Source organism: Eschrichtius robustus, chromosome 1 (assembly GCF_028021215.1).
Source record: "Eschrichtius robustus isolate mEscRob2 chromosome 1, mEscRob2.pri, whole genome shotgun sequence".
Lineage (NCBI taxonomy): Eukaryota > Metazoa > Chordata > Mammalia > Artiodactyla > Eschrichtiidae > Eschrichtius > Eschrichtius robustus.
Genome location: NC_090824.1, coordinates 85,951,285 through 85,964,063, shown reverse-complemented (window position 1 = coordinate 85,964,063; position 12,779 = coordinate 85,951,285). Strand labels below are relative to the sequence as shown.

Sequence of the window (12,779 nt, the reverse complement as noted above, 5' to 3'; positions counted from 1 at the left end):
GATAATCATGATGAACCTGATAGACTAGATCAACCAGTATAAATCAATAACTAAAGAATAAAATGAAGTTAGTTCAAAACAACTGAATAATAAGTATTAAGCTGACATTTTCTAAAAAGAGGAAATAATAGCAACCAGGAAGGTAATATGGGTTACATTTTAAATCTTAATTTTCAGGAAACCGCTCACACACACACAAACACAGGAAACCGCTAACATCCCCCCCACACACACAGAGCTATTTTTGCTCTAAAAGAAAGAGAATAGAAATGCAGCAGGCAGGTTTTTTCCCCTTCAAGGAATATCAGTAGCATTAAAGAATGAACTATTTTAAAACTGCTGGGAGAAAGTCACAAAATTCATGGTTGTACAGAAAAGTAATTAATAGTATAATTTATTATCTTTTCAATGGACTGACCCTAAAATGAACAGGTTATTCTAAACTAGATGAATGTTATTATTATTAGCATTTCTTTCAATTATAGTCCTTCACAGCAAAACTGGTTTGTCCAAGGTGCTTCCTCTAACTCATTTTTCCTATTTGTCCATCTGTGAGTTACCTGTGACAATAAAAGGGAAATTGTTCCTGCCATTATTATTTCCTCAGGACTAGCAAGCTGTATGTACACATTCTCTATTCCACATACAACTTGTAGTATACTATCTTTATAGTTATTTAGTTAATGTAAAAGAGGGGATAGCATTTCCCTAAGTTCAATGCATGCTTTTAGTGAACCATGAGCAACTCAGTAAGGCAACATCATGGAAGTGTTGTCTTTGGGAAACAGGCAGATAGATTCAAGGAAGTAAGGGTCAGATTATACGAGTTTATTGTGGTGAAATTAAGGAGATGAAATTGTATCTAGGAATTTTTGGGGAACTACTAAAGGAATATGAGACCCAAGCTTTATAAAGTTCAGTATTGTAAGCAATATAAAAGTTAGAGAGAGGTGAAACTGGGCCTTGAAAAAATATTAGAAACCTTATCTGCAATAATACAGACAAGACTGAAGAGGGGTCGAGATGAAAAGGATGAAACAGAATCAAGAATAAATAAGACCTGATTGAATTAAATGGAGGAATCACTAATACCTAGGTTTATGACTATTTTTTTCTATCTATCTATCTATCTATCTATCTATCTATCTATCTATCTATCTACGTATTTATTTATGACTGCATTGGGTCTTCGTTGCTGTGCGCGGGCTTTCTCTAGTTGTGGTGAGCGGGGCTAGTCTTTGTTTCGGTGCGCAGGATTCTCATTGCGGTGGCTTCTCCTGTTGTGGAGCACGGGCTCTAAGTGCGCAGGCATCAGTAGCTGCGGCACACGGGCTTCAGTAGTTGTGGCTCACGGGCTCCAGAGCGGAAGTTCAGTAGTTGTGGCACATGGGCTTAGTTGCTCCATGGCATGTGGGATCTTCCCAGACCAGGGCTCAAACCCATGTCCGCTGCAGTGGCAGGCAATCGGATTCTTAACCACTGTGCTACCACGGAAGCCCTATGACTATTATTGATGCATACTTTGATATCATTCACCAAATCCATGAAAAGCCCAAGATCTTATACAGTGTAGCATAAGAATTTAAGTAAGAATATAGATTTATCCTACTTTAAGAATACTCAAGGGCTTCCCTGGTGGCGCAGTGGTTAAGAATCTGCCTGCCAATGCAGGGGACACGGGTTCGAGCCCTGGTCTGGGAAGATCCCACATGCCGCGGAGCAACTAAGCCCGTGAGCCACAACTACTGAGCCTGCGCGTATGGAGCCTGTGCTCCGCAACGGGAGAGGCCGCGACAGTGAGAGGCCTGCGCACCGCGATGAAGAGTGGCCCCCGCTCACCGCAACGGGAGAAAGCCCTCGCACAGAAACGAAGATCCAACACAGCCAAAAATAATAAAATATAAATTAATTAATTAATTAAAGAAACGTTTAAAAAAAAAGAATACTCAAGATTTAAAAATCTGAACATATAAACTAAAATATAAGGCCTTGTTCATAATAGAAATCTTTATTCAAATGTTACCTAGATCTTCTCAGTAAGGCCTTCCTTGGTTATTCTATGTAAAACTTTAACTAACCTCCCCACAAAAAATCCCCTACACTCCTTTTCCCCCAGCACTTAATACTGTCTAATATTATGTCTAGCATAATATTCATTTACTTATTTATTTATGGTAGTATTTCTCTGGCCCTCACCACAATGTATGTTCCCTTAGGAACGGGGATTTCTGTCTTTGTTCATTTACATATCCCCAGTGCCTAGAAGAGCAAGTATCTAGCAAATAGTAGATGCTCAATAAATATTTGTTGCATGACAGACTCACCTTTAAATACTGAATTGTCCCTTTTAATAATGTGTATTCAACAAAGTTCCTTTAGTGTAAGGTAAGATTAAAACTCAGCAACAGGGGCTTCCCTGGTGGCGAAGCGGTTAAGAATCCGCCTGCCAATGCAGGGGACATGGGTTCAATCCCTGGTCCTGGAAGATCCCACATGCTGCGGAGCAACTAAGCCCATGCACCACAACTACTGAGCCCACATGCCACAACTACTGAAGCCTGTGCGCCTAGAGCCGGTGCTCCGCAGCAAGAGAAGCCACCGCAATGAGAAGCCCGTGCACCGCAACAAAGAGTAGCCCCCACTCACCACAACTAGAGAAAGCCCGCGTGCAGCAACGAAGATCCAATGCAGCCAAAAAAAAAAAAAAACACAACTCAGCAACATATTGTCCACTAAAATATCGATGAAAGAGTGGTTTAAATGACTGACAAGGAAAATTCAGATTGGATTTAAAAAGAAAATAATAAAAGATACTGAAGCCAGAAGGAATCTAGTGAAATGAGACGCACAGATAATAGAGTCATGAAACTGTAGAGCAAGGGATGGGAAATAAAGTAGAAATGACAGGAAATTGTAAAATTCCTCAAATGGAAAAGTTCTGGTAACAACCAGATCCAGGAAAGTAGCCTGCTGAAATGAAGACCAGAAGGTCAGACCATGCAAAGAAAAGTAGCCAAGAATGATGATGAGGCTCAGATGCGGAAAAGTTGGCATTTAGAAGGAATTGCTAAGATCAGTAGATGAAAATAAAAGCTAAAGGATGGTGTTCTGAATGGTACAGTGTATCAGTAAAAAAATGTCTATATGTGGGTTATATAGTAACATTCTGTGAGGGGAATAAGGAACAACAAAAATGCTGACACTACCTCTACTCCCACTCCCACTTATTTCCCAACTCTGTGATATTATGGTGAATAGGAGAACCGGTATCTTTCAAGAGACAGAGCTGCTGAGTCCTAAGGGGAATGCCAGTTAATAGAATTGGTTTTTTAGTGGAGGAAGAGTACTGTAGAAGGACTGATGTTTCACAATTGAATAATTCACAGAGGCACAGTGGGAAAGGCTAAGCAGAAAATTGTGGTTCTGTACTTTATAAAGTTCAATCCAAGGCAGAAAAATATTTCCCTGGTCTTTTGGGGTTTCCCATGGTGGAAAGGAGGATGAGTTTCATTTTTAATAAAGCTACTGCTATGTTATAATCATTTTATTTTCTTCTTTAAAAATACTCGAATTTTGCTTTAGGCTCTAATAACTGTAAAGAAACTCCATTTTAGAAATGTATCTTTTTAAACAACAGAACTATTATCTCATAGGCATTTTAATTTTTATAAACCACTTTTATCCACAACCTAATTACTTATTAATCCAAAACAACAATTCCTTAATCTCTTTGGCAACTTCCTAAACTTGATATCTCCTGCTTTTTCCTTTCTTCGTTTCAATTATTATACTTACTATAAACTTCTAAGTTTATAATGATAGCTATAAGTTTGCTTTGACATTGAACAGTGCCTTTTTCTATTTTCCACAGAACATCTTAAGTACAGAGGTTGTAAGTCTTACTGTATCTTTCTATGTAGCCCACTTGATTTTTGTCATCTCTTAGCACACAATATGCTTTAAAAAGCACAATAACATTAATTAGTAAATTTACAGTATTTTATTGTCCTACAATAAAAGCTTAAGAATGGCTAATTTAGATCCCCACAGTTATTAAAAACTTTGTTTAGTAGTAAAGATTTCAGCAAAAATTTAATATCATTATTGAAAGTTTATTCAGGTACTTATAAAGACTTTAAAAGTGTATTATAGTTCAGTATTTCAGATTTTCCTATCACATACAATTCAACTAAAAATGATCAAATAATTTAACATACACATATGGTAAGCTGATAAAATGTTTGCCTATAAAATAGCAATGTCACACTAATAGAGAAGAGCCACTATAGAAAAATGAATGCAAAAGAGAAAGTTTCTATCATGGGGAATCTGAAGCTCTACAGTAAAGATTATCTATACAAATTAACAGTTAAGTTTTAGCTAGCATTTAAAAAAATGTGATCCAAGATAACACTAATTTATATTAAAGAATTACAGGGAGAAATCAAAGCTATAAAGATTTAGAAGGAAATGGAGGATACAACTCATACATATCAAGAAATGGGGTTCTGAGAAGCTATCCTTGTCAAAGACCATTCCATACATCCCTAAGTATCTGGAAGAAAGTACTTTCATTATCTTAGGCTACAACACCAAAGCCTGGTGTTTTTTGAATTTCTCCTGAATTATCAATAAAGTATGAAAGCCAATTACATAAAGCAGTGCTTTCCAACTTATTCCTCAGGCATACTCAGAAAAATAACAATTATCAGGCAACCAGAAAAGAGAAGGGGCCTAGTGGTTAAGAGGCAAAGAGACTTGGAGGCTCCAGCCACTTTTACTTATTCATGGCACACAGCTTGGGAAGCTCTAATTTAGATTAGCAACTTGGGAAATAAACTCTACCTTTGTAAGTATCACAAAAACAAGCAAGTTATAGGTAAGCATCATAGGAAATAATTTCAGGTCACTCTGAATGAATGAATGAATGAATACTGAGCAAATTATACAAAATGCCACCTTCTTGAAAAATCCGCATCAGCCTGCTCTTGATCTGTGCTCCCTTTCTTATCAAAAAAAAAGAAAAAAAGAGTGAAATATAACCCTCTGGGAAGTGTAACAAGACATTTTTAGTACAAGTACTTGTAAATCTAAGACTGGAAAAATCTTCTACTAAATGCTTCATTCACTCTTCAGAAAAGCCACCTTTCATCTTCACTACTGTTACTAGTATTTTGACTATTATAAGCCCTCTTTAAAATATTATCTAGTATTTCTTTATTAGCTACACAAGTGGCTATAGGTACCTCATTACTAATTATCTATTCTTTCTTAAAGGACACAAGTTTTTTCCTGAGGTATGAGGGGTAGCTATCTTACTTCATTTCTAGAATTCATCCAAGGTAGAGGACTCTAAGATGTGACCCACAGACAAAATGGGTAGAGAACACAGTTTGTAGCACTATCTTTTACATGATTAACTATTACATAGGAACAATATTAAAATTCAGTTTACTCATCAAGGATATTAAAGAAAACTATCATTAACTTTGTAAACTTATAGATTCAACAGTCACAGTGTACACCTTTTTTATATTACTAGAACCCAGAAAAATGGATTAAAATAAAGCCAATCAATAAAAATATCTATAGAAATGGACATTAATGACCCCAAAAAGCGGTGATAATGTAAAAGAATAATACTTCAATTCTGTAATTGCTTCAGAAGTATCTTAGAAGTGTATTATGCAGCAGAAGGGGCCAATTAATCTGCTTATTTCAATGTCACTGTCCCATTTGTCTTGAGACTTCACAAGACTGCTATTTTCAATTTATGGCCATGCATTGCCTCTGCCTTTGATCATACAATTCCCCATGACCTAAAATGCTTTATTATAACTATTCCCTACAAGAATTAAGACAATCCTCCAATTGAAAGTAATGTTTCCTTTATGTCTACATTGAGATATATTTATCATTCCTGTTTCACAAATAACAAGCTTCCGCAAGGAGAAATGGTTAAGTGAAACAACCGTTTTGATTCCTAGTTCAGTGCTTCTATCAAAAGAATCTATTTTCTTGTTAGTCTATTATGATTCTACACCTTAGGATTAAGTTAAGGGCTCTTTTTTATGTCCCACATTAGGAAATAAATTTGTATTATGTCCAAATCCCAGGCTTACTCTCTCTAAGCTTATGTCAAAGCCACACTCTGAGCAACCACCTAAAACATTAATCTGAGCTTATCTCTGACCAGCCTCACTCCTAGTGATACAGATTTGGTTCCTTATTTAATTTTCCTCAAGTAAACTGTCCATGCTCATCAATATAGCCAATAGAGTAGTCCCTTGGTATCCACAGGGGATTGGTTCTAGGACCCGCCCCCCAGCCCCCACTGACACTAAAATCTGCAGATGCTCAAGTCCTTATATAAAATAGCATAGTATGTGCATATAACCCACACATCCTCCCTCCCATATACTTTAAGTCATCTCTAAATTATTTATAATACCTAATACAAAGTAAATGCTATGTAAATAGTTGGCAGCACAAGGAGAATTCAGGTTTTGCTTTTTGGAACTTTCTGTAATTTCTTTTCCAAATATTTTCCATCTGTGGTTGGTTGAATCCAGAGATGTGAAACCCATGGATACGTAGGGTCCACTGTGTGTTCTGTTTCACTCTGATTTTTTTTTTTTTCCTCTTTTTCACATCTAGGTCATCTTTTCCTTGTTCTTATGCTTTTTCTAGCAAGCTTTTTTTCTCCCTTTCTCCACCTTTGACTTCTTTCTTCTTTTTCCATCTTTACTATTAAAAAATGCCTTAGATTGTCAGTATTTTACTCAGTTTCTAAAATCTACAACTTCTTCTCCAACAACACTCCCCAATTATCAACAGCTCAGACAAAAAGCACTACACTCCAGGACGGGTCACCATAGGCTCTCTCTTAGAAGTCTACAAGCCATATTTTAAATAAGCTATCCAAGGCCAGAACCACATTTAAATATTTAAACTTTTAGAGATGACATGTTAAATTTATCATATATACTTCTGACTTCAAATGGGGTTTCCTAGTCCTAAAACCACATTCTGGTTAATTGAGATACACAATAGTAAATCCTAAACTCACAAAAAATTAGAGTTAGAAGGCTTTCAAGACGATTTAGGAAAACTCTCCACTTAACTGAGACAGAAACTGGAGCACAGACAAATTAGGCAACTTTTAAAATTACTGAAATAATTCAATAGTAAAAAATATCCAGAAACCAAGAACCAAAATTAAAAGTAGGTTTATTCAAAATGTTCATGTATGAAAGAATTATTCAACACTTAAAACACATTTTCAATAGAAATAATATTATAGATGCTGAATGAGCTCACAAATTAATCCACAGATATATAGTTAAAGGGAATAACAGTTATTTTCAAGAGTCTTGGAAATTTTGGGCACTTTATTCTCTTTTTGCTTCTAAGTTGTATGCTCTCTGCTTAATGCAGGAATGACATTAACATTACTCAGCTTTTTAGATATGATTATTTTTTGGCTCACGAATGAAATAAAAGAGAAAGAGCTTTCTACACTAATTAAGAGAGAGTAGATGTCTAACATTATCAAAGGTTAGATTCCAAATTTTAAATATATGAATGTAAGAAAACACTTGTCTGGGTGGAAGATAGTAGAGTTAAAACCTAGGATGGCCACCAGGTAGTCATATGATGAGCCTAGATTGATAGGGGATGAAAAGAAACAATCTGAGAACACAAGAGTCTAGGGTAGGGGCCAGCAAAATGTTTCTGTAAGGGGCCAGATATTTACAGTCTCTGTTGCAACCACTCAACTCTGCCACTGCAGTGTGAAAGCAGCCAGAGACAAAATGTAAACAGATCAGCTTCGCTATGTTCCAATAAAACTTTACTTATGGACATAGAAATTTGAATTTCGTAATATTTTCATGTTCGTAAGATTATTACTCTTCGATTTTTTCCAGTCATTTAAAAATGTAAAAACCATTCTTAACTCATGGGCTGTACAAAAACACATGACAGGCATGGATGTGGCCTGTGGACTATAGTGCCAACCTCCAGTCTAGGGAACAGTGGAGAGAAGGGGAAGATGGTGCACCTGGGTTAATAACTAGGGGGACTATTCATGAATGTTCTTGCATTAAACCTAACAGAAAAGCAGCTCCCCTCTAACACATGCACATTAACGTCAGTCCCAGCTGCAAAGAAACAGGCATATTTTGCTGTCTTTAACTTTAAAAGAGCTACAGAAACAATCATTGATCCTGGACAAAAATAATTTTCATAAATAACAGTATACTAATCATAATTTTAAGCAGAAAATTCATTCTATAGAATTTTTAAATTATAGCAATAGATGCATTATTCATTACCATTTTGTCCCTGAGTCGCTCTCCACGGATAAAAAAGTCAGCACAGCCATTCTCTTCCTGGTGAGGGACTTTGAAGACAGTGACGCAGCTTAGTCCACTCCCTCCAAGTGGTAACCATCCACCACTTGAGTCATCCCGGGTCATCACCACAGCTCGCACTCGTGCATAACTATTACTAAAATAGATGCAAAGATTAGAAATTAGCTTTTCCATAAACAAAAAACAGCCAAGGTGTCAGTCTTGTTTGAGAAACCAAAGACCACATCAATTAACATGTAGTAACTAAAGTGTTTACTACTTCCATGACAGTCCACAGACAGTAACCTAATTGAAAAAGGTCAAAAACCACAGAGTAACTGACTTAAAGGTTAACTTATCTTGAAGACCAATCTCACAATAAAAGACTACAGATCTCTTATTTCATTTCATCATTTGAGTAGTTCAAGCACATGTGATTGCCATGGAACATGTAACAAAGGATCCCAGAGACAAACACGGTCAAACTACAGTCGGCCCTCACAGTTATCTAATATATGTCCACCTCCTACAATATAACCAGGACAAATTACTGCTGTATCTTAGCACATTTAATTGTGACATCTGTATGTTTCTAACATCTTTGAAATATAAGTAAAATGCTGAAACAAACATGCTTATTAGCTCAGACACATTTTTGATTTTTTGTAACACCTGGGAATCTAAATCACAAATATATATAAACATGTTTTATTTTAGTAAGTTATCAAGTAAATTGGTCTTTCATGCCCTCTTTTTGGCAGACTATTCTTAAGAGAGACCACATTCTAGTTCCATTTGAAATCATTTCCCAGTATTAGCCACAACTATTTTTTACATAAAATCTAAGTAATGTTTCATATACTAATGTTCTAGATAACTGACATCTCAGCATTTTAGTTGTAAAACTTTTAATATAATAATTATTAATGAAATCCTTTCTAAAAGTGGTATACCTTGGTGACTTCTTAGAAAATTACACTGAATATAACTTAAACATGTCTTGGTTATTACTACTATCAACTGAGGTTCAATGGAACAATTATGTGCTACTTAGTGTCTCTGCACGTTCTAAGTGTTAGGTTGCCAGTTGCCATTTCTGTTGTCAGAGTGCTTGTCTGAGATCTGCCCCTTGCTTTTTTTCTACTTTACTCTACACATAATAAGGCATACTGATATGAAACATAAAATTCAACAAATTCTGACAAATTACACATCTGTACAAGCAACATGATAATCAAGATATAGAACTCCAGAAAATTCCCTGAAGCCTCCCTCCCATCAAATAGGTAACCTAGGTAACACTGCTATCCCCAGTTTCTAATATATACATTAGTTTTGCCTGTTATGGGCTTTCACATAAATGGAATCAAATAGAATCACGACTTGTACCCTTTTTGTCTCACTTCTTTCACTCATTACACTGTTGTATTAGTACTTCATTCTTTTTTACCACTAAGTAGAGTCCTCTCACTGAATAAATATATCACAATTCATTTATTCTTTCTTATGTTGACGGGCATTTGAAATGTTCCTAGCTGTTGGCTATTATGAATAAAGCTGTTATAAACATTCTTGTGTAAGTCTTTTGTAGACATATGTTTTCATTTCTCTTTAATAATTACCTAGGAATGGAATTGATGAGTCATAGGGTAGTAGGTTTAACTATATAAGAAACTAACAAACTGTTTTCCACAGTGATTGGACAATTATACATTCCCATCAACAATGTATGATAGTTTCAGTTACTCCTCATCTGTGCCAACACTTGTTGTTTTCAGTTTTTTAAACCTTACTCATTGTAGTAAGTATGTAAGTGGTAACCCATTGTGATTTTTATATCCATTTTCCATGATGTTGTGCATTTTTTTCATATGCTGATTGGTCACATTTGTATGCCTTCTTTTTAAGTCTTTTTTTTCTCTGCCATACCGCGTGGCACACAGGATCTTAGTTCCCCAACCAGGGATCAAACCCATGTTCCCTGCAGTGGAAGTGCAGAGTCTTAACCACCATACCGCCAGGTAAGTCCCAGTCTTTTATTTTTTATTGTGCTGCCTTTTATTATTGATTTTTAGAAGTTCTTCATATAGTCTCGACACAAGTCTTCTGCCAGAGAGCTGCATACTTTTAAAGCTGCACTGTGTTGCTGGTTGAGTAAGGAGTCTAAAGTCAAACTTTATTAAGTTGGATCCTAGCTCAGCAACTTACCTACATGTCCTTGAGAAAGTTACAATACCTACCTTTAATAAACGTAAACAATGCCTGACACATAATAAACACTATATAAGTGTTATTATAATTTAATTATTACTACAACAAAGAATTTAAAATTGAAGTAGTTGTCATACTGGTAATTCAAAGCCAGGGAGGAGCTGGGAAAAAATAAAATTTACAAGGTCAAACAAAATTCTCTATTACTAGCGTCAATATAATTCTTTGTATAGAAGTTCTGAAAGTCTTTAGATTTACAGACGACTATTCTGTCTAAGCTTTTTATTATTCAGTTGTTTAGAGGCTCTGATTCTTGCCTGGGGCCAATTCTTACCAATCTTCAGTTCAGAGAACTGACCAGAGGAGTTACGGGTGCATAAAAACTGGGCTGAGGTAGATATCAAATTGGAATCCTCCTTCCGGGAGGAGCTGGAACAAGTACCTCTACTATAAATAAACATGACATGCATCCCAAGAAGCTGGAGAAGCTTATTACGGTGGAAACCATCTTGGAGGGATAGAAGTAATAGTAAATGAAGGTTACTTGGTTTATTAAGAATTTAAGTCTAAGGATATACCAGAAACATGGCACGTAACTTAGACATATTAGGTTCAGATTAAATATGTGTGAATTGAACTCATGCATGTAAAGCTCAGCACATTTGAAGTTCAGTGAAGTTACGAAGTCATAAGGTAGAACTTCGGTCAAAACCAAAATTCAAGTTCCCCATAATTATTTAAGTGTTTATTTTACTCTAGGATCCTGACTCTTCCTTCTCACCTAATTATGTAGTAAACTAGAAAATTTAAGAATTTTATACTAGATTCTACAAGACTGGGGAGACCCAAGGAGTAAAATAACCCCATTTAGAAGCTCAGTGTATATTTTAACTTCAGAGTGCAGCAGCAGTTATCCTCTTCAGAGCATATGGACTCTTATTTTATCATCTTTGAATATTACTAATTCTCATTTACAATTTGTATAATGCTTCTTAGGCATATTTTGTATTTTAAAAATATAAAACTGTGCTTAAGCAAGAGTATTAGAAAATACACGAAAACCCTAGTAATTTTAAAAGTTATTATATGATGGTGCAATTAGAATATTTTCCCTTCATTTTTCAGTTTCTCCAAAAATTATTTTATAATTAATATTTATAAATTAAAAGTAATTTTTAAAAAAAGTAATTTAAATAAATTAAAAACTTACATTTTAACTGTATCTTGGCTTTACTCAAAATACTGTAGAAATTTTAGAATGTTACTTTTAACAGTGCAGGAATATGTTTTAAACAAAAGTATCCCTAAAGTAATTCTCCTCACCACTCCAATTTCTTTTTTTCTGTTTTATTAAAGTACCACCTAGAAGAGACGTGTTGCCCTTTTAGGAAAATTGAATAAAATAAAGATTTTCTTACTGGAAGAATAAGGTTGCCTGATTCATTGTTCACCTTAATACAACAAGACAGGTTATAAAGCTGGCCAATAATTTATATAAACTGTTTTTTGAATCTCGTGTGTTCAACCATACCAAATATATAACTGTTTCCCTTAACTATTCAAGTCGATCCTTTAAACTTTAAGGTATTCTAGAAGCTTATGTAAATAAATTTGTATTCCCTATACCACAGCCTTCATTAGTTTAGAATTTAACAACTCAGCTTTCAACTTTAAGCTCTAAGACTAGAATACTTAACACAAAAATTTTCAAGTTGTTTAATGTGGGGTTTTTTTTTTTTGAAAGACCTTCCTTCTTGCCAAGGTTAAACTTTTCACCTGTGCTTTTAATCTCATCACCTCCTTGCCTTCAAATGTCTTCTTTCCCCAAATAAAAACAGTAACTCTTGTCTAAAAACATGCAACCACTCCCAAAGACATTAGTGGCAGCTCTTATAAACTTTGTTATACTCTGCTTTGTAGCATTATTAAAATCTGTAATTGTAATCCCCTACTTAGATAAAAATGACTTAAGAGCAAGGAACGAAATCATAGTCTCCTACTTAAAATAACAACAAATGTTTTTTCCTGATCATGTGGACAATAGATGCCCATTCTAGTAAATGTGGAAAATAAAGAAAAATAGTATTTGTCATCATGGAATTAAAATTTAAGAATTTGTAGGATTTTTTTACTCTCTCTGGGTATCATGTTTGCAATCTATTAGTCTCTGAGACAACAGCTATGTATAATGACAATGTACTCTTATTGTCAAAA

At 35.1% G+C, this 12,779-nt stretch overlaps 1 protein-coding gene across 1 annotated transcript in view; it reads right to left on the bottom strand.

The window, feature by feature from the left end:
- The window catches only part of SPRED1 (sprouty related EVH1 domain containing 1), a 116,918-nt gene that overhangs the window by 61,169 nt on the left and 42,970 nt on the right, over positions 1-12,779 (bottom strand). Inside the window, exon 2 of the mRNA XM_068548996.1 lies at positions 8,337-8,511. Coding sequence (XP_068405097.1) covers positions 8,337-8,511 — 175 coding nt within the window. The remainder of the gene's footprint in view (positions 1-8,336; positions 8,512-12,779) is intronic.